The sequence below is a fragment of the Ambystoma mexicanum genome, chromosome 3p (genome assembly GCF_040938575.1).
Source record: "Ambystoma mexicanum isolate Mex_15411 chromosome 3p, UKY_AmexF1_1, whole genome shotgun sequence".
Lineage (NCBI taxonomy): Eukaryota > Metazoa > Chordata > Amphibia > Caudata > Ambystomatidae > Ambystoma > Ambystoma mexicanum.
Genome location: NC_090925.1, coordinates 875,167,220 through 875,186,631, shown reverse-complemented (window position 1 = coordinate 875,186,631; position 19,412 = coordinate 875,167,220). Strand labels below are relative to the sequence as shown.

The following is a 19,412-nucleotide window of genomic DNA, read 5'->3' as shown; positions in this document are numbered from 1 at the left end:
GAAGGTGCAAATAATGGTACTGCAATTTTCGGTACCGTTATTTGCTCCCTGGACCCTTTGCGGCTCCCGCTAAGGCCGCCTGGTAAAACCAGGCAGCCTTAGCGGGACCCGCAAAGGGACCTCGGAATAGGGTGCAAAGGGATCACCGGCGCCGGTGTCCTTACCGGTGCCGGTAATCCCTTAGCGCCAGCCTCGGAATGAGGCCCAACGTGGTGCTGATTAGGTCTGCGCGACTTGAAAAGAAGGGCGTAACTGGAAAGTTTGCTATAAACTAGCACAGTGTCAAAGAAGATAATGGTTCCTCTTTTCAGAGGATACCTCCTGTGCCGCAAGTTAGCAAATCACTAAGGGCCTCATTACACGTTAGGCGGTAAGGGTTTACCGGTACCGGTAAGGGCACCGGTACCGGTAAACCCTTACCGCCTTACTACGAGTTGCCTTTGCAGGACCCGACCTTAACGGCTGGTTTTACCAGCCGTTAAAGTAGGGTGCCGCAAAGGGACCTTGGTGCTAATTACGGTACCGCAATTTGCGGTACCGTAATTAGCGCCTTCCCCATTCCCATTGAGCCCTATGGGGGCAAAAATGGGAATGGGGAAGTGCCTTGGTGAATGGGGAATTACCGCCCCCGCTCATCTTGGAGTAGGGCGGTAATTCCGCCATCCACCAAGGCGGACACGGTAAAATACCGGCGGCAACCATGGCACTAATATGGTTACCGCCTACCGTGTAATGAGGCCCAAAGTCTCTTGTCTCCACATCTATTTCGCAAATAGTTTTGAACTCTTTTCAAACAGGAGAAGAACCTCTCATTTGTTGCAGTTGTAATCGGCAACGCAAGGACCAGATTCAATAGGTTTAGGACCTCCGAAAATCCTTCTGACGATGTATGAAGATAGTACATGACAGCGGGAATACCTGCCATAGTCTTGTCAGATAAAAAGCTTCTTTCAGTGGCAACCCTGAATGCAAGTTAACGTAATTTGCTTGGGCCCCTAGGTAGTGCTCAGCAAGGACATCTGCAGGTGAGGAGTCCAAGAAATTCGTAGCACTTAGATAGAACATGTCGGCAGCCTTGATAAGTCCCATGTTATCTGTAACATGAGCATCCAACTCACTGCCAAACCTGTCTAAGGTGGAGAAAACACTTCTTGCTTTAACCGTTCATTCAGTGACATTCTATCCTCACAGTGCTCATAATGGGCAGGTCTCTTCCCCACAGTAGAACCAACAAAGTATTCTGCTAGTTTGATGCTCAGTTGGTGCTACCTTAATGGCAAAGCTCTTCAGTTGTGTGCTTCAACTGTTTCAATAGCAAATGTATCTGCCAATCCCCTTGCATCATTGATGATTTGCATCGAATGACATTCTTATCGAAGGTTGACAAGGTCAGTTCTCGCCACTAGAATTAGTTCAATCGCCTTTGGCAAATTAAGATCCTTTCTTTGAAGTTCTTCAGATAATACATTCATCTTTTGCAGGATTGCTTCCATACTTAGCAAAGTTAGCAAAAACTCAAAGCTCTAAATATTTCGGAGAAGTCCTCTGGCGTCTGAACTAGACTGCTTGTCACGTTGTTGTGATTCTATTGCATTGAGAACAACAACAATAGTCTCAAATCGAATCTATCTTTTTAACACTAGTGTACCAATAAAACCACCTAGTGCCAGCAAGTCTTTCTAATTCGTATACTATCAGACCACTTCCTTTTTGAGGTTTTACAAAGAGTTTGTGTCGAAGAAAACTTTGCGAAAGGAACTCATAAAGAGCCTGCAAAGTTGAGAAAAAATCTTTTACTGTTTGTATGCTAGTTATAGTTTGCAGTAACGCAAGGTTTCAGCGATGTGCATGACAGTGAATATAAATAGCCTGTGGAACAATTTGTTTGATTTTGGCTGCACTCCATTGAAATAGACACTCAAAACTGATGCCCCATCATAGCATTGTGCCACACAGTTCTTCTAGTCAAGGCCAGCTTTGCGTACAGAATCATCAATGGAATGCAGCTAAACTGGAGGTATTCAACTTCTCCATGTGGTAACATCCCATGGCTTTTTCCTGAATGTTCCCATCTTTATCTACACACCGGATCACAAACCTCAGATGCTCTTTATGTGAAATGTCTTTGGTTTCATCAATCAAAACTGCAAAGTTCTTTCTCACTGTCCCAACAATATTCTCACATACAAGATTTGCCACAACTGAGATCATGTCAGTTTGATACTCGGCAGATGTGTAGTGCCCATATTTTATACCCATTTTGACTTTATGAAGTTCATTATTATCAGACAGCAAATGCAATATTTCTATGAAGTTCCCCTTATTGTGGGAATGTTTCGATTCTTCTATGGACCAGAAGGCAAGCCCTTGATGACCCAAGAAACATACAACCTTTAGGAACTGCAGCACAAATTTACGATTCTCTTCAATCTCTTGGTCTCTGACCTTTTCTAGCATGGAAACAATGGACTGTTGAGGGTCTGTAGTCTGTTGTACACGCTTAAAGTTTGTCCAAGCTACAACCAAAGATTTATGCTGCCCAGATGCTGAATGTTTCTTTAAACCACAACCTATCTTTTTCCATTTACTGAAGCCAATGTCAACAAATTGAACATTTCCATGCACACGCCCCCCTGCTCCGGAAGTAGAACCAAAATGTCTGCATGCAAAGCAGTATACTTTATCTTTCAGAACTGAACACTCGAGCCAAGGCTATGTTTTGTATTCTCCATTAAATTTATGAGAAGCAGTTATAGGGTATCTAAGAGGTTTCGACTGTACAGGTTCACTGTATTGATTTGGTGACAGATCATTCACCACATTGTCATCTAAGATGGAGATCTTCTCTGAATGCCCTGCTCAGCTTGAAGTATCTGCATACTCTCATCACTCTGCAACCATGAGCTGCCTGTACTCTCCCCGTGGAATGAAATATCAGGAGAACAAGCAACAGAGGGGGGATCCTCAAACATGCCAACAAGGGAAGAACAATCCTCAATATCAGGATTGAAAGAACATTCAGCATTATCCAGGAAAGATAAAGTATTGCTTAGATCAGCATCGACCGAAACCATCACACCAATGTCTGCACCTGAACAAGACTTTAGTGTCCAGTGCGAATGAAGGAGAAGCTATGTCAGCCAATGAAGCAGGAACTCAAGGCAAAGTGTCCACATGTGAAGATCTTGGACCAATATCAGCATATGTGGATGTTGGTGCAATGTCTGCACCTGAAAAAGCATAACCGCTTCCAGCAAGAGTTAATATTCTGGCCGATGGTTGGACAATGGTTCATAGTCATTCCGTTGTAAAAAAAAAGGAACGACATACCAAAGAATCTAATAAAATGTATTGTATGCCAAAGAATCGACAGTCTATCTTTAACATGGAAAAGTGCATTTCCATCTAAACCAGTCCATCGAAAATATACATGGACTGGTTTCAATGGAAATGCACTTTTACATGTAAAAGATAGAATTGTTTGTAACGTTAAAACGTTACATGGAGCTGTCCAGTGCTGGAATTTCGGCACTGGCCAGCTCCGTGTAACGTTTTAATGTTTTATTTTGTATATTGGGGGGCTCCCCCTTCCAGTCCCCCCACACTCTAACCCCAATGTAACCCTTAATCTAACCCTAGCCCCAACCCTAACCCTAGCCCCAACTCAAACCCTAACCCTAGCCCCAACCCTAACCCTAATTTAACCCTTAATCTAACCCTAGCCCCAACCCTAACCTTAACTCTAATGTGACCCTTAATCTAACCCTAACCCCCAACCCTAACCCTAACCCTAACCCTAACCCTAATGTAACCCTTAATCTAACCCTAGCCCCAACCCTAATCCCTAACCCTAATCTAACCCCTAATCTAACCCTACCCCCAACCCTAACCCTCACCCCACTAATTTCGATGGATCCATTGAATTATATACAACAAAATGGCTATTCAATGCAATGGAATTTCATTTCCTATAATTAGATGCTTTGGTATTAGATGCTTTGGTGTTCGATGGATTGACCAGATACCTGGACAACATGTACAGCTGTGCTTCAACTGCCACTCGAGGTATCATCAGAAGACCTCTTTTGCTTGCTTGAACCATAGTCTGTTGCAGTGTCAGATCCTCTTGGAAATAATAGATCAATTATTGACCTCTGTTTTGGATCCTTGGGTTTTCCTGTAGGTGTAGACTTGTTCTTACTTTTAATACTGCTAAATCAGAAGCAATTCAAGCAAATGAAGGATTCCTGGGTGTCTTCACTTTGCCATCCTGGTTGGAACCCATGAGAACAAAGACGAAAACCAATGTTCATCTTCAGTTTCATCTACTTCTTTGACCCTTTTTGTATGCAGGGTCAACAGCATAGTTATTGCTTCTATCAAGGTTCCATTTTCTCCATCATGGGCAGGTTGTAACCACAGCAAGAAGGCCCGATCTTGGCACACACGCCTCCTTCTATTGCTGTAATCAAGTCCAGGACATACATGTTCTGGAGAGTCTTAAGCCTGATGGCCCTCAATTCTTCTCTGATCGCATTGAAACCTTTTATTGTCATGTTAATTGCCTGTAGCAGTTCACACCTCGTGATTTGTAAACATTTGCCGTTCACTGAAGTTTGAATTCCTTGCATGAATATAGCTGTAAATATCACTGTTGTTTCACTGAACAATTTGTGCTCCTCTGGAATGTCATGGTATGCTTCTATTGAGTTTGCCGAAAAGTAGTGCTCTCTCTTCTGTCAGATGAGGATTACCAACTCAGGAACATGTATGATCACTATAGAACATATTCCTCCCAATTGTTAGTAGCTACATATAAGCTTTGGATCCAAAGGCCCACTAGTGGTCTATTAACATGACAGTTCCTCAACTCATTCCTGGAACATCAATTATTTGCTTACATCCTTTATTTTCTCCATCTGTTGTCAGTCCCCTGTTTCTCAAACACAGTGCTGCATTCTTCATTGGTGTTATGGACAGAGGTCCTCCTTCATTTTCAACCCATGTTTATAATTTTGAATACTTAGCCCATTCCTTTGGGCATTCATCATTCTCTATTTGCACTAAATGTACTGGTCCTACTATTAATAAGTGTGTACTGCATGCTAACATTACGTCTTCTCATCCTGTACTGGTGGCAACTCGGCCATATAGCAATAGCTGATGCTTCTCCCAGCATTCTGGCATTCCTGGTGTTTCCCATACATCTCCATAAGCCAGTCTCTTTTGTTCAACCGTCCTTATAGGTTCTCCAGTCATACCACCGAATGAATATATAAGCATTTTAATTTTCTAATCTAATTCTTTTTCCAAGTTTCTTCATTTTTCTGTAACCATTTTCATATGCAATATTTCTTTTCACATCCATCGTAGGGTTGGCCATCTTTCTTCAAATTGTCCTTTTGTGCATGCTTCTAGATGGCTGAGACACTTCGCATCATGGATATGTATTTCTCTTGTAATTAATGTTCTGACGGCGCTCATGGCATAAGGGATGAGAGAACATGCATAACAGCTCTCATCTGACAATCTCCTCCCCACTTCCTTCATGTGCTGGTACAACATGTTATTCTTTAAATAGGCCGAATTATCAAGGTATGAATTCATACCCTCATGATCTTCCCCAGCATCCCTCTTAAGTCAGATAATTTGTTTGGAAATCTCAGGGAAAATATCACTTGTGCTTTTGCTAGGAATTGAAATAGATGTCTCATTGCAAAATCCTCCATCGGTATTATAAAAATAATTTGCCAAAATGTTACAAGTATGAGAAAGTAAAGAGAGCACATTGTCCAAAATGTAACTACAAGAAGTATTGCAAGAATGTTCATGTTTTAAACTTTATCCTGTATAGTAACTTGTCTTCATGCTAGCAATGTGTATCTTACATAATGTAAGATTCCCATTTTCTTTAATTTAACGTGTAATTTCTGTCACTTTTTTCAACTACACATTTAGAACAAGAATTGTAATATGATTGCAATGATGATTCTTAAAATAATAGGGCTGTTTTTAGGATTTCCCAAAGATGTGACAACATCAACGTGTTGTCTCACTAAACATGGATAAGATTGGAGTATGTATATGAAAACAGCATACTGAAATGTGTGTAACATTTCAGGCTACATAAAGTGTTGTGTGCAATCTTCGTGTTCTTTGTTGATCAACTGTCTATTTTAACCTAAATAGAATGTCTGTAAATGCTGCAAGGTTCAGCTACTTCCCAACAAACTTGGGAAAAACAGAAAGTTCAAATAGTTTTTTCTTTATCCGTTCTTTGTTGGGTCTTGGTTGCTGATCTGATCTGCATACTTGGACCATCTTCTCTTGTTTCACTTTCAGCGGGGGCAGGAGGGGTCAGAACTCTACTTTGTAAAGCTTTACGTCATTCAAGTGCAGTCAGGCTATATTCATTCAAGTTTCACAGCAGTTGTAGCTACTAGGTACAGTCCCTCAAAACAGGGATTATTCCAAGTGCGTACAAAGCTCTTCACAAGCACTTGGTCCCCTGGGTACAAACTAGGTTGCTTTAGCAAGTCAATAGGATCAACTGTTTGACTGTCTTCATCAATCCTCTTCGACATTCCCTTAGATTTTTGATCTGTTGAGGAATAAAAGAAATACTAGGGGTACTATTTGTTAAATAATCATGCATCTCATCCCCTAAAGTTTTTGCTACACTATGGGCATCAGTTCTTATTCAAGTGGGAGGACCAAGGGGTACTCTCATGCAGCGTCAGTCACCAACTCATAAGGAGTCGATGATGATCTTAGCCAGGCTGACTTCTCAGAGCAAACAATGCAGGGGTAGGCAGTGCAGCCATCCCTTCTCCAAAGTTATTTTAATCGTACCTATCCTTTCTTTAAGGAGTCTGTTTAGCCCCTCATAAATACCATTTGCCTGTGGGTGATGGGCAGATGAAAACCTTTGATTTATGTCTAATGTGAGAGTTATATGTTCAAACGATTAGTTTACAAAATGCGGCCCATTAACAGACCAGAGGACTTCACACACACCCCATCTAGCAAACACCTCATGGACGAGAAACTTGGCAGCACATGCAGAATAAAGGTGGACAAGGGGCATACTACCACTAACATATATCTGTAAACATTGCATACTTGCAACATATCCACATAATCTATTTGTAGATGCTGAAAAGGACCATTGGGTCTGGGGATTGCTCCTCTCACTGTTCGCAAGGCGTCCCGTGCTGTGAACCTCTGGCAAACAATGCAGTTCACAATAAACTGTGCAACGTGTTCTAATAAATTGGGTGAAAATGAGTCTTCTGCAATCATGGCAGCAAGATTCTCTCTGGTTGTATGCACAGGATAGTGACGCTGATCCAGCACAACTTTGAATAATTCTAGAGGCATAACTGGCTTTCCAGTGGTATCCTGACTCCATAGAGCCTCAATGGGTGATAAAGAACACCCCTTTGTCTTCCATAATTCATAGTCCTTTGAAGCTCGACCTTGTAACTCAATGAACTGTACAACAGATAACATATTGAAACCTTCTTTCATCAATATGCATAGTTCTGACATTTGCTTAAAATCTACTTCAAAATTAGAAATATTTGGAAACCATGAGCAATCGTGTCTGCCCTTTTAGTTTGGGCTGCACACTTCACCACGGCGATAGCCAATGGAAGCTTTAGTACCTTAATAAGCTTGCCCAATAGAGAAGCATGCTGCACTGTTGTGCTGTTTCCACAGAGGAAGCCCCTCCGTTTCCAACTTGAAAAACCTGTGTGAACGGTTGATGTCACATAGGCGGAGTCAGAATACACTGTCACTTCCTCATCCTCAAATCTCTGAAGTGCAGTGATAAGTGCCACTAATTCTGCAGCCTGGGATTAGCAATGTGAAGGCAATCTTGCACTTGTCACTACTTCAAATTCACCATCACAGTTTAACTTCAGTACTGCTGATCCAGTATGTCTTTCTCCTGTAATTTGGTCAATTTTTGAAGAACCATCAATGAATAGAATTTCCCCCCTCCATGATCATATTCTCTAACGTGGGGCATGTCATCATAGAACTCAGTATACCTTGTGCAGTCATGTATATAGTCTTGCTCCCCTACTGGTTCTGCTATAAATGTAGCTATATTCACTATTCTACATCTAAAATGTTTGATTGCTGGGTTTGAAATAATAATTTTGTACCCTGATGCACTCTGTGCAGTCAATGTGCTTTTAATTTTTTCCAAAATGGCGAATGAGGAATGTTCAACAAATAATGTCATTGAACATCCCATTGTAATACTTGCAGCTTTTTCAATCACGAAAGCAGCCACAGCTAATGCTTGTTCACATGGATAATGTCCTTTCATTACTGAGTCTAAACTCCCACTATAGTAAGCTAATGGTTTATGTTCATGTCCACATGTTGTTTTCTGTGTGAGTACTGCTGTCATCACTTCTCCATTTGAATGTGAGAATAAGTAAAACTCCTCATTATAGTCTGGAATCCCTAACACAGGGGCTGTACAGATTGCCCTTTATAATTCTTCAAATCCTTCAGTCATCTCATCGGTCCATATTATTTTACTTTTACAAATCTCTGCGTCCTTGAATTCTTTTAAAAGTGGTTGATTATATATGTACTGTAACCAAACACCCAGTCCCTGCAATAATTACATAGGCCTACAAATTGTTGCATTTCCCTCACTGGGGGTCATTACGACCCTGGCGTTAAGGGCTTAACGGCGCCGTAACAGGTGTCGGCGCCATTAAACCCTTAACGCCTGATTACGAGGTCCCTTTGCGGGACCCGACCTTAATGGCTGGTTTTACCAGCCGTTAAAGTAGTGTGCCGCAAAGGGACCTCGGTGCTAATTACGGTACCGCAATTTGCGGTACCGTAGCGCCTTCCCTAGTCCCATTGAGCCCTATGGGGCAAAAATGGGAATGGGGAAGGGCCATGGTGAAATGGGGAAATACCGCCCCGCCAACCTTGGAATGGGGCGGTATTTTCCCATTCCACCATGGCGGACTCGTTACAACACCGGGGTTGTAATGAAGGCCACTGTCCCGTGTTGGAGTTTTCATGATTGCTTCTGCTCTCTCGGATGTCACTTTTCTCCCTTCTTGAGGGATCAACTGTTCTATGTACAGGACCTCTTCCTGGCAATATATTGTAATTTCTCTTTTTCTACCTCGTATCCTTTTTCTGCTAGTACTGTCATTAGGTGAACTGAATCTTTTCCACACCTATCTTCTGTCTCACAGCACATTGATATTTCATCAAAGTACTGAATTATTGTGCTCTCAATTTGTCTATTTCATAGGTCCATCGGAAGAATAGAATTAAAAATTGATGGGGACTCACAGTACCCCCGAGGTAATCTTGTATGTTTCCAGTGCTGGTTTCTATATGAAAATGAGGTCACCTCTTGTGAGTCTTCATGAAGGGGAATTGAAAAGAAAGCATTCGTAAAATCCATGCCTGTAAAATATTTGACTTTACCTGGGATGTTACATAATATTGTAGCTGGAGTCGGAACTAGCAGAAACTCTGCTTCAACAATATTGTTTAGAGTGCGTAGATCCTGAATAAATCTCCATGACCCCCCTGTTGCTTTCTTCACTGGGTACACAGCCGTGTTACATGGGGATTCTGATGGCACCGAAATTCCCTGCTGTATTAAAGTGGAATTGGTTTCAAATATGCCTTCATCTGTTTCTCTGAACAAGGGGTACTGTTTTGCTTTGGCAAAATTGCTCCTGGTTTCAGTTTTATTTTAACTGCTCCTGCTTCACCCAATAGACCCACATCATATAGACTTCTGGTTCATAATATGCTTGGCACCTTTTCTAAATCTTCCTGGAAAGATTACTGTTTCTTTTTCACAAATGCCATTCTCTATGGTATTTCCCTATCCTCAACTTTAATCCAATATGTGAGACTTATGAAAAATACTAATTCATCATCTGATGAATCATCTCTGAACAATTCTTCATCTGTCAGGTCGGTTAGTCTATTCCTTCACCACTATTACTGTTCTCCGTCCTCTTCCCTCATCATCTGTCCCATGAACCACCACCCTTTCTTCTCTTACCAATGCTGCTTCTAGCTCTAGGGGAATAACCTGTCCTTCATCATCTATAGGTATTTCTGAACTAAACAAGAATTTGTCAGGTATTCTCAATAATGTACTTACCAGTCTAGGAAGCCATGTCAACATATTATTTATTACATCCAAAAATACTTCTGGGTCTAAAGGAAACCCCTGTAATGCATTTTGGCCCGGTAAATACTAATATGAATTCTCTTACATGTATGTAGTCTATGCCTGGAGTGGAACACACTATCCCTTTGTCAGTGGAAAAATAGGCCTCATTACGCATCTGGCGGTAGCAGTGCTGGAATAACCGCCAAGCTGCTGCCGGACTCGTAGTGAATTACCGCCTGTGTGATTGCTGGAATAACTGGGGCATTACAACCCCAGTAACCCAGTAATTCTGGGGGTGGAATTTCGTTAATCCCCATTCCCATGAATTTCATATGTTTTACTAGTGCAACTTAACCATAACGTCCCTTTAACAAAGTTTTTTCATTGAATTTCATAGCTTTTTATTTGTGCAACTTAACCATAACGTCTCTTTAGCAACTTTTTTTCAGAGAATTCCATAGGTTTTACCAGTGCATGTTATTTTCCTACAACTTACTAATATCATAGTTAACCCAATATAGCAACGTTTGTGTCCAATTTATAACGTTTCACCTTAAAATTCTGCCCTTTCCCACCTTCTAGCATCATTTTCAACACTTCTATACTTTTCCACTGTTTTTGCTTCCGTCGACGTAAGCGAACGTCTGACGTCGTTGTGGACCTTCCGGACAGTGCCACGTGACCGTACTTAGACGCAATACGTTTTCCAACATTTCCATTTGCATTTTGTGTTATTCTTATGGGAATAATGTGGCGTTCATCCCCCGTTCCAGTGACTGGATAACGGTCCAGCAGCCCAAGTTATCGTCCCGCTGTAGGAAGGAAAATCCTTCTCCAAGATGGCCACCATGTAAAAAGAAGACAGGGCTCAGTACAGATCCCTTCTTCCCTTTCCATGGCAGCCTGCAGAAGGCGAAGTTAGAACCCTATGACCATATTACCACAAGCATATTTCTTTTCCCTTTCAAGCCTATCCTACTTTCGAATAACTTTATCACATAGCCGGTCCCAGGTGGACATGGCCACTTTAACACCATTATGTCACTTGTCAAAAATAAAACACAGGCACATTTGCAAAACCATGTTTTCAGGTCCTTGCCAATGCTCTTTACACAAGTTTGCTTGAAATCCGCCCATGTTTTTATTTTTTCAAAAGTGTCAAAATGTATGTACATACAATAGTCATATAACTTAGCCCCCAACTTGACAGAATCAATTCAGACTTTACACAAACATTCAAGGTTAGGTCTATAATCTTTCTGAAAACTTGTGCCCACATTCGTCAAACAGCAAAAAAGTTATAAGCCATCTAAAAATATTGAGACCCCTTTAATTTAGCTCCCTTGTTCAGATTTGTCAAATGGCACCACATTCATAAATCTTTACAATATTGTGGGACCCCCCCTCTAATTTTGCCCCCTCTTCACAGAATACCACCAAACTCCATAATTTCATACAGTTTCATTGAGTGGTGCTAAAGTTATAAGCCATCCAAGAACTGCTCCCGAACATCTGAAGTGTCCCCGAACTTCACAGGTCTATTCGCGAACATCTGAACCGTTTTCAGACTTTTATGGTGAAAAACACCAATTTTTTAGCTTCATATAGCCATATCATATCCCATCCACATCACCCCTCACCTCCCCAGAGATTGTTTGATAAGTTTGACAAGCGTAATGTGTTTTTTATATGTTTTTGATGTCTGTAGATATCAGCTGAAGTCTATGAATCCACCATGGCAGGCGTTTCCAAAAATCTGACGCACTTCACGCTTTTCACCATCCAATCAGTGGGCACATCCGATGTCTGTGGACATCACGTCACCCTCTAGACCAATCATATGCCTGTCTGCGGACCGAACAGTGAAATGGGTCCGCGGAGCGGAGCCAGGTATCACTAATTATTTTGACCTACATTTTGCCTGTTTAAAAAAAAAATACTGGACGGATTTTCACCAAATTTACAAAAGCACTCTTTCGGGACAAAACCGCCACTCCTGTCGCAAATTTGGTGAAAATCCATTCAGCGGTTTGGGCTGTAGGCAAAAGCAAAGTTTTTTCCATTCAGTCTATGGGGAAAAAAAAGATTTTGGCCCTCCCCCCCCCTATTGCTTTGCCCCACCCTTGATGAAATCTCACCAAACTTGCCATAAAAATTCAAAGCGGGCCATATACTTTTTTGCAATGTTTGGTGAGGTTTCATCCAGGGAGAGCGAAGTTATAAGCCATCCAAAAAGTGCTCTTCCTATAGCTTTAGCAACTTAACCACAAGTACACGGCCGCTACCGCAGGCCGTGTAATATGTATAACCGAGCACATCAGTTTTACTTCTTGTGTAAGATGGGATAACGCAAACTGGTGAAACTGATTTGCTGATTCTTGTTTCAGCCGCTGTGCCGGCAATACAGGAAATTGGGCTTGCTCCAAATCTAGCAAGCACCCTATTAGATGACTTTTCTGTTAACAAAATAAAGAGCAAAAAAAGGCTGCTTCGTTTTCCCAACGAGATTTGGTTCAGGGGGTCCACAGATCTCTGCGGTGTCTGTATTGAGCCGCTCAAGTATATCACTGTAAATGGGACCTTAAATCTGCAGGCTGCACACAGATGCCTGAAGTGGACAAAATAATCCCTTGAACTGTCTTACTAGGAGGAGAACCTGAAACATGCAAATTAATCACAAATATCTACACAAGCTGTATTAATAAATTGAACTGTTTTATACTCTGTGCCTTTCATTTATCAGGGACCGAGCTCTTGGTGGACACCCCATCTCCCAGGTTCATCAAGTCCCACCTACCTGTGCAGCTGATGCCAAAGACCTTCTGGGAGAACAACTGCAAGGTACCAGGCATGGGGCTGACGGAGTGGGGAGAACGGTAGTGTACCAAAATACTGAATCAGAAAATCTCGAGGATGAAAATTCTGAATTTTAAATGCAGCATTTTGCTGCATATGCATGTGGGGGTGGTGTTTTGAAATATGGGGTGAGTACGGGGCAGTGGTGGCAGGGGTCTTCACTGCATATATATTCAGTGAAATACATTTTCAAAAAAAGAAAATAGACTTTTTCTTTTTCGTGATTTTAATTTTGCAGTGATCGCATAGATCCCTAATCTGTTGCCCAGCAGGACATCCAGGTGGCATGCTCTGGCTCTCTGTCCAAGTCCCCTGATCTCATGCAGTCCTAGGGGTAGCAGGCTCTGATCCCCTGTGTTTATCTCCTGCACCCATATTTCCCCAGAGGTTGCAGATTTGGTATGACGATCTATGATAATCTATTCACCCATCCAGTCCTCCTGGATCTCTGTGATCACTATCTGGATGTCCTGCTGGGCAACAGAATAGTACATTGATAGAGAACCTGTCACTTGCAGCGCCAGGAATTGACACAAGGAGACCATGATTTTCACCAGTAGAACCAGGTGGACTCAGAGGCTGGCATGAAGGGACAGAGCCTGTCATCGGGATGGATGGGAGGGCCGAGGAGTGGCACAGAGATGAAAACCTGTCACCTATAGGGGAAGTGAGTTGGTATAGGGATACAGATGCTTGTGGCATTGCCACACTTAGAAGACAGAACAGGACAAGTTTAATGGCTTCCCATTTCTGTTAAAGGAAATTTTACTCTGAACTAAGCTACAGGTTGGGTTCTCCTGTGTTTCTGTCACTGTTGATGTTTCAGGTTCTCAGTTGGAGTCCAGGTATTGAAGACTTAATATCAGGTTTAGAATCAAAATGACCTCTGACATCCATTCTGTCCCCGCCTCCTGCAGGTTATCTACGTGGCACGGAATGCCAAGGACGTGGCAGTCTCTTATTACTTCTTCCATCAGATGGCCAAAGTGCACCCAAAACCTGGTACTTGGGACAACTTTCTGGAAAAGTACATGACTGGAAATGGTGAGTGCATAGCCTCCAAGGGAGTTTACAGTGATTCGCTCTGGAGATGTAAATCCAGTGGCAAGAAATCCTATATCTTTATTCATCTTTGTAGCATCTGCTGGTTCTTTCTCATACTACACTGAGCTTCTTGCATCTCTCACTCTGAAAGCCTAAACATTCCCCTTCAGGCATAGTGTTCCCCTTTTAAGTTCCCCCTTTGAGTGTGTCATGTTGTGGAATGATGCAGTGCAAGAGAGCCAGAACAGAGAAGATAGACAAAATGTCACATCAACCCCTTCCCTTAGTGTCAAGTAGATGCACTAGAGGTGTGGGCTCGGTCCATAAGTCCCCAAACCTGCTGGATGTCTTTACTACTGTTCCCTCTGGTTTACTTCACCTTTTGAGAGTTTAATACTATTGTTCTATGGCTCTCTGGCTGAGGAAAGCTTTCAGACTCCAGGGGGTCCTTTAATGCTCACACCCTGTCCCCTTCCTTGTGGAAAATCTTCAAAAGGATTTCACAACGGGTTTCCCTTGTTCCTTCAGCGTACCCCTGCTGTGTCTTCCACCAGGCAACCCCGTCCACATTCCATGTTTTTCCATGGTCCTTCTGAATGTATTTGCTTTTGAGCTTTAACACTTACCTGGGGAAAACATTTGTTTATCATCATGTGGGGAGGCCATGTGTGTCGCTGTGAGATGAAGAGTATCTCTATGTGGAGCTCTGTGAGGTGAATACTAGGGCTAAGAGATAAAGAAATGCAAGAGGAGAGATGGCTCACCTAAATTAGGGGCACTTGGGGGCCTTGGCAAGGTTTGTCCTTTAGATACACAAGGCCGCCTTGTCTATCCAGTGGACAAACCTTGCAAAGGGAGAGGAGAGGTGAGCCATGAAACACCCTTGTTTAGTTAACAGGAATCAGAAAGGGGTAGAGGAGTGGTCCAACCAGCACCAATCAGCACAAGGTCATAGGGGACCATTAGCTGAAAGAAGATGTAGGGGCGATGGGGGCAGGGCGGGCACAGCCGTGTTTGTGCAAACATGACAAACATCTCACCAAACAACCAAAAGGAGCAGCTTGTGGGATCATTGCAGGAGAGGCGGAAACGCTTTCTGATTTCAGGGAAATCCCAAAAAGAATGGTGTGCACTACAAATTAACTTACACTCATTATGCACGTATTACTCGTTCAAGACAGGCTTTGGAACTGGAAGCAACAAGAGGTGTCCAGATTGGTTGGTGTGTAGGTAGGGCACACATCCTAAAATAAAAACTGGAAGGACTCATTGTCATGCACAAGGGAGGGTGATGTCCCAGGAAGAAAACATATCTAAAAGGAAATTTGCACATTTAGTAAATGTTCCCTTTTCTAATGGATGACAATGTAGTGGTGTAATGAGCCCTTTACTTTCAGAAAATAAATCATCAATAAGCAAAAAATAATCTGAGAAAGGAGATTTTCTTATTACGGTACCAGCCAAGTGTAAAAGGTCTTTTACAACCAGAAAGGTAAATAACGAAATCCAATACTAGAAATTTCACCTACACCCATAGAGGTTACATGTGATCTAATGGGGACGTGGCGGGCACTAAGCATTTTTACAGACAATGATTCTGCGTGCTATTTGTAAAAAGTTGCACTCAGCTTTAATACATGGGCTTCTTTGCTTGCATAACATTTAAAATATAAAGTACAATTTACAGAGCAAAAAAGGAAAAATGAGCACCAGAGAATTTAAGGAAAACTTCCAAGAATGAGCCGACACTCAAGAAACCACAACCTATACATGATTTGACTATGCGCAAGCATTTCACATGTCTCACTCAATGTGAAGTGGTTGGCTTCTAAGTTAAATACCCAGACAAACCGTACAATTGGATTATTCCAAACTGTTAAGTCCATGTATGCACTAAAACACAAAATGCCAATCAAGTGAGTTATATTAGGGTCTTCAGTTTTTTCTACAGTAAAGTGAAACCCAGATCCAATGAAATAAGCACATGCGAGCTCATTTTCAATTGTGGTCTTGTATGAATGAATGGTGTAAAAGCCTTGAGTAAGGGTTTTAGGCCTTTCATTCACACCATGTCACATTTTCAATCATTTGTATGGTGAAGAGAAGGGGTAGAACGCAACTTGTGTTTCCACCACCTTCCATCATATCTGCCATGCAAATGCTCGAGCTCCTGCATAAAGCCTGCTGTCCGCCAAGTGATCCATTAGGTATGCTGCTTACAATGCACACGTGGTACGAATTGTTTACAATGAAATACTCCCCAACCTGCTCGCATGTCAGGCAGCATTTAATTTTAATTGTGAATGCTGCTTAGCATGCACGCATGGCAAGCAGCGTTTACTGACTTTGCTCAGCGGAGTGCAAAAGTGTAGGCCAATAGGCGATGTACAGAAGTGGTAATGAAAACAAGTAAAGGAGACAGTGCCATAGATGCACTTTGAACAAGCTGCTGTTTGGGCTTGGATAACTTCTCGTGTTTGCTTTTGTATCAGTCAGTTTCGGGTCCTGGTATGACCACGTGAAGGGCTGGTGGGAGAAGAGTAAGGAGCAGCGCATCTTGTACCTGTTCTATGAGGACATGAAGGAGGTGAGAGCTTGAGGGAACCCAAAATGATGCTGGAGTATCTACTTTGGGGAACACCACCATTGTGTTTCTATCCCTAAACTTTGGTGTCATCTGACAATTTTACATGTACACCTCCCTCTCTCTCTCTCTGTTACCCCTGCCTGCAGGACCCGAAGCGTGAAATCCAGAAGATTCTTAAGTTCATGGAGAAGGACCTATCAGAAGAGGTTTTGGACAAAATTGTCCACAAAACATCATTCAATGAGATGAAGCAGAACAAAATGACTAATTATAGAACCCTTCCAACCACTATCATGGACCATTCAGTGTCCCCATTCATGAGGAAGGGTGAGTAGCTTCAGTTCCTATGAAGTTCCAGGTAAATATCTATTGTGCATTTCTCCCTTGCTACCTTCCCTTGATGCTGGGTACTGTAAGAAAATGTGTATAGCCACATCTTTGTGATCACACTTTGCTTATACAGGAAGCAAATACTGTTTCAAAGCACCCACAGGGCAACAGGGAGGGGACATGGGATGATAAACAAGGTAATTACAGCAATGTTAAATAATTAAATACAACAAAGAAAGAGACAATGGGGAGGAGAAGACAAACCTACAATGCCTTGTGAGTGTTCAGAACGTGAAAGTGCTGAGGGGGGAGGGGTATGAGATAGGTGCTGTCGAGCTCATGGAGAGCAGCAGGTGAAGTGCTATGAAGAAATGTAAGTGCAACCATCAGTGTTGAAGGGTGAGCCGAGGCAAGTGTAGAGGATAGACAGCAGCTGGATGATAGGTTGTGGGAGGTGAGGGCCCTGGGAATGCAGAAGGGCCCTGCACACCAGTCAAGCTACTGTGCAATTAGCAGGGGCGGGAGGGAAGGAAGAGGTAAAGAGGAAGGTCTTGAAGTTTTACAGAACTTAAGGAGGTCCTGCTCTAGATGAAGAGGAGGCTGTTCCAAAGAAGGGAGCCTGCTGAGGAAAGCGATCAACCATCTGATCTCCGTTTAGCAAATCGCGTCACACGCAAGGAGTCGGTACCAGAGGAATGCAGTTATCTAGAAGGCCTTATGCCTCAGAAGGCCTTATACTACACTAGACACTCACCAAATTGCCACACTATATATTACAAATTGACCAGGCCAAACAATAATAGACTACTATATAGGCTTAGAATGTAACATCTTTATATGCACAGCTTCAACACAATTAGACATTTACATGCACAGCATATCTCAAAATCATCAGCAGCACATCACTTCAACTATGCATTTTGTTATTAGAAAAAAAAACAGAACATGCAATTACACACTGACAATTTTCTTTGAGTTCTAAAAGCTATTTAGTATTCATTAATAGTTTATATACTATAGATTAACATCCCTTAACATTTCCCCTTGTATACTATTAGTAGATTGAGGATGAATTTGGGACATTCCTTAGCATGGACTTCAGTTGGTAATGAAATCAGTTGAACTTCAGGAACCAGCCCTCGTATACCCTATCTAACCCCTAGCTAAGAGTCAGGTTAGTCTGAGGTTAGAGATAATGAATTTCCTTGCATAGCAGAATTATTCCCATAATCAGTTTACATCCAGGCAGCTTTTGTGTCTTCAGGTACCATGAAGAAAAAAGGGAATTGCCTTTTAGGTCAGTCAGACCTGACCAAAATCACCCCTTGGAAAACATTCCAAATCTTTTTCAACCCTATTAATACTCACTTGCAACTTTAAATGAGACCCTTTCGGCACTAGTTGATACCTTTTGGCTCGGAATCCCAGCTATTGCTGTCCTGTCTGCCGTTCCAGCACAAAGATAACAGTCCTGCTCACAGCAACCTTCAAAGCCCAGCAAGGCTTGCCGACATGCCTTAGGCTCCGATGACACAGTTCAGCTTGACACTCACACACGAGGAAAGCCTTTCAAATTATAAAACATGCAGCCTCAACTTTATCTTTTTCTCAATTAGAGCGTGTAGAATCTAAACCTTGTTCTTTTAAATGCGATGGACAGGGCAGGCCCCGTCAAAAACCAGGCCACAGACGTATGTGGAAAGCCTAGGTCAAAAGTAACCCTTGTAAATTTCATCGGCCCACAAGCTTTGTGGAATCGTCAACAGGCAGCAGCCCTTCATGGATTCAGCAGTAGGTCAAAAAGCCCTGCCCCCGGGCTTGCAGTTGCTTATACCTCTTCTTTCAAAACCCAGCCCAGGACCTATAGATGCTGGGCATTTCTATCCACCTCCCAGGCGATGTCATTTCCTTCCCTAGCCTTTGTGTGTCATTAAACATGTGACAGACCCTTTGGGAATATTCAAGAGTCTTGTAGCACCATCTCACCTCTTCTGACTTTTGGCAAGCTGCACCCATATCTTCCTGTGGTCGGAAGAAAATGTTACATGCCATCCTTTCTTCCTCCACTTCTGGACAATGCTATGTTCACTCCCAAGGCCTGTCATCTACTTAGTGCGCAAAGCGGGCTGCTGACCCTTTAATTCTCAGTTTTTTTGCTTTTACTGAATCAAACCCTTACAAGCAAAGCTGTCCAGGCAAGCCATGCACATGCTGAAATATGAATATTTTCATGCCTGAAGCCCCTAAAGCGAACTCCCTTTGGGTTACCCTCAATGCCACACATCAGTACTAGTATAGCACATGCTTCATGTTAGCATCATTTAAGACTGGTGACATTGTTGAAATTAGTGTCACTATTGAAATTAGTACTATACTACCACATTTAAAACTGGTGCACATCGTCTCTGTTGA

At 42.4% G+C, this 19,412-nt stretch overlaps 1 protein-coding gene across 1 annotated transcript in view; it reads left to right on the top strand.

The window, feature by feature from the left end:
• Positions 1 to 19,412, top strand: part of LOC138581044 (sulfotransferase 1 family member D1-like) — a 169,616-nt gene that overhangs the window by 143,309 nt on the left and 6,895 nt on the right. Inside the window, exons 4-7 of the mRNA XM_069652072.1 lie at positions 12,927 to 13,024; positions 13,957 to 14,083; positions 16,576 to 16,670; positions 16,817 to 16,997. Of these exons, the coding sequence (XP_069508173.1) occupies positions 12,927 to 13,024; positions 13,957 to 14,083; positions 16,576 to 16,670; positions 16,817 to 16,997 (501 nt within the window). The remainder of the gene's footprint in view (positions 1 to 12,926; positions 13,025 to 13,956; positions 14,084 to 16,575; positions 16,671 to 16,816; positions 16,998 to 19,412) is intronic.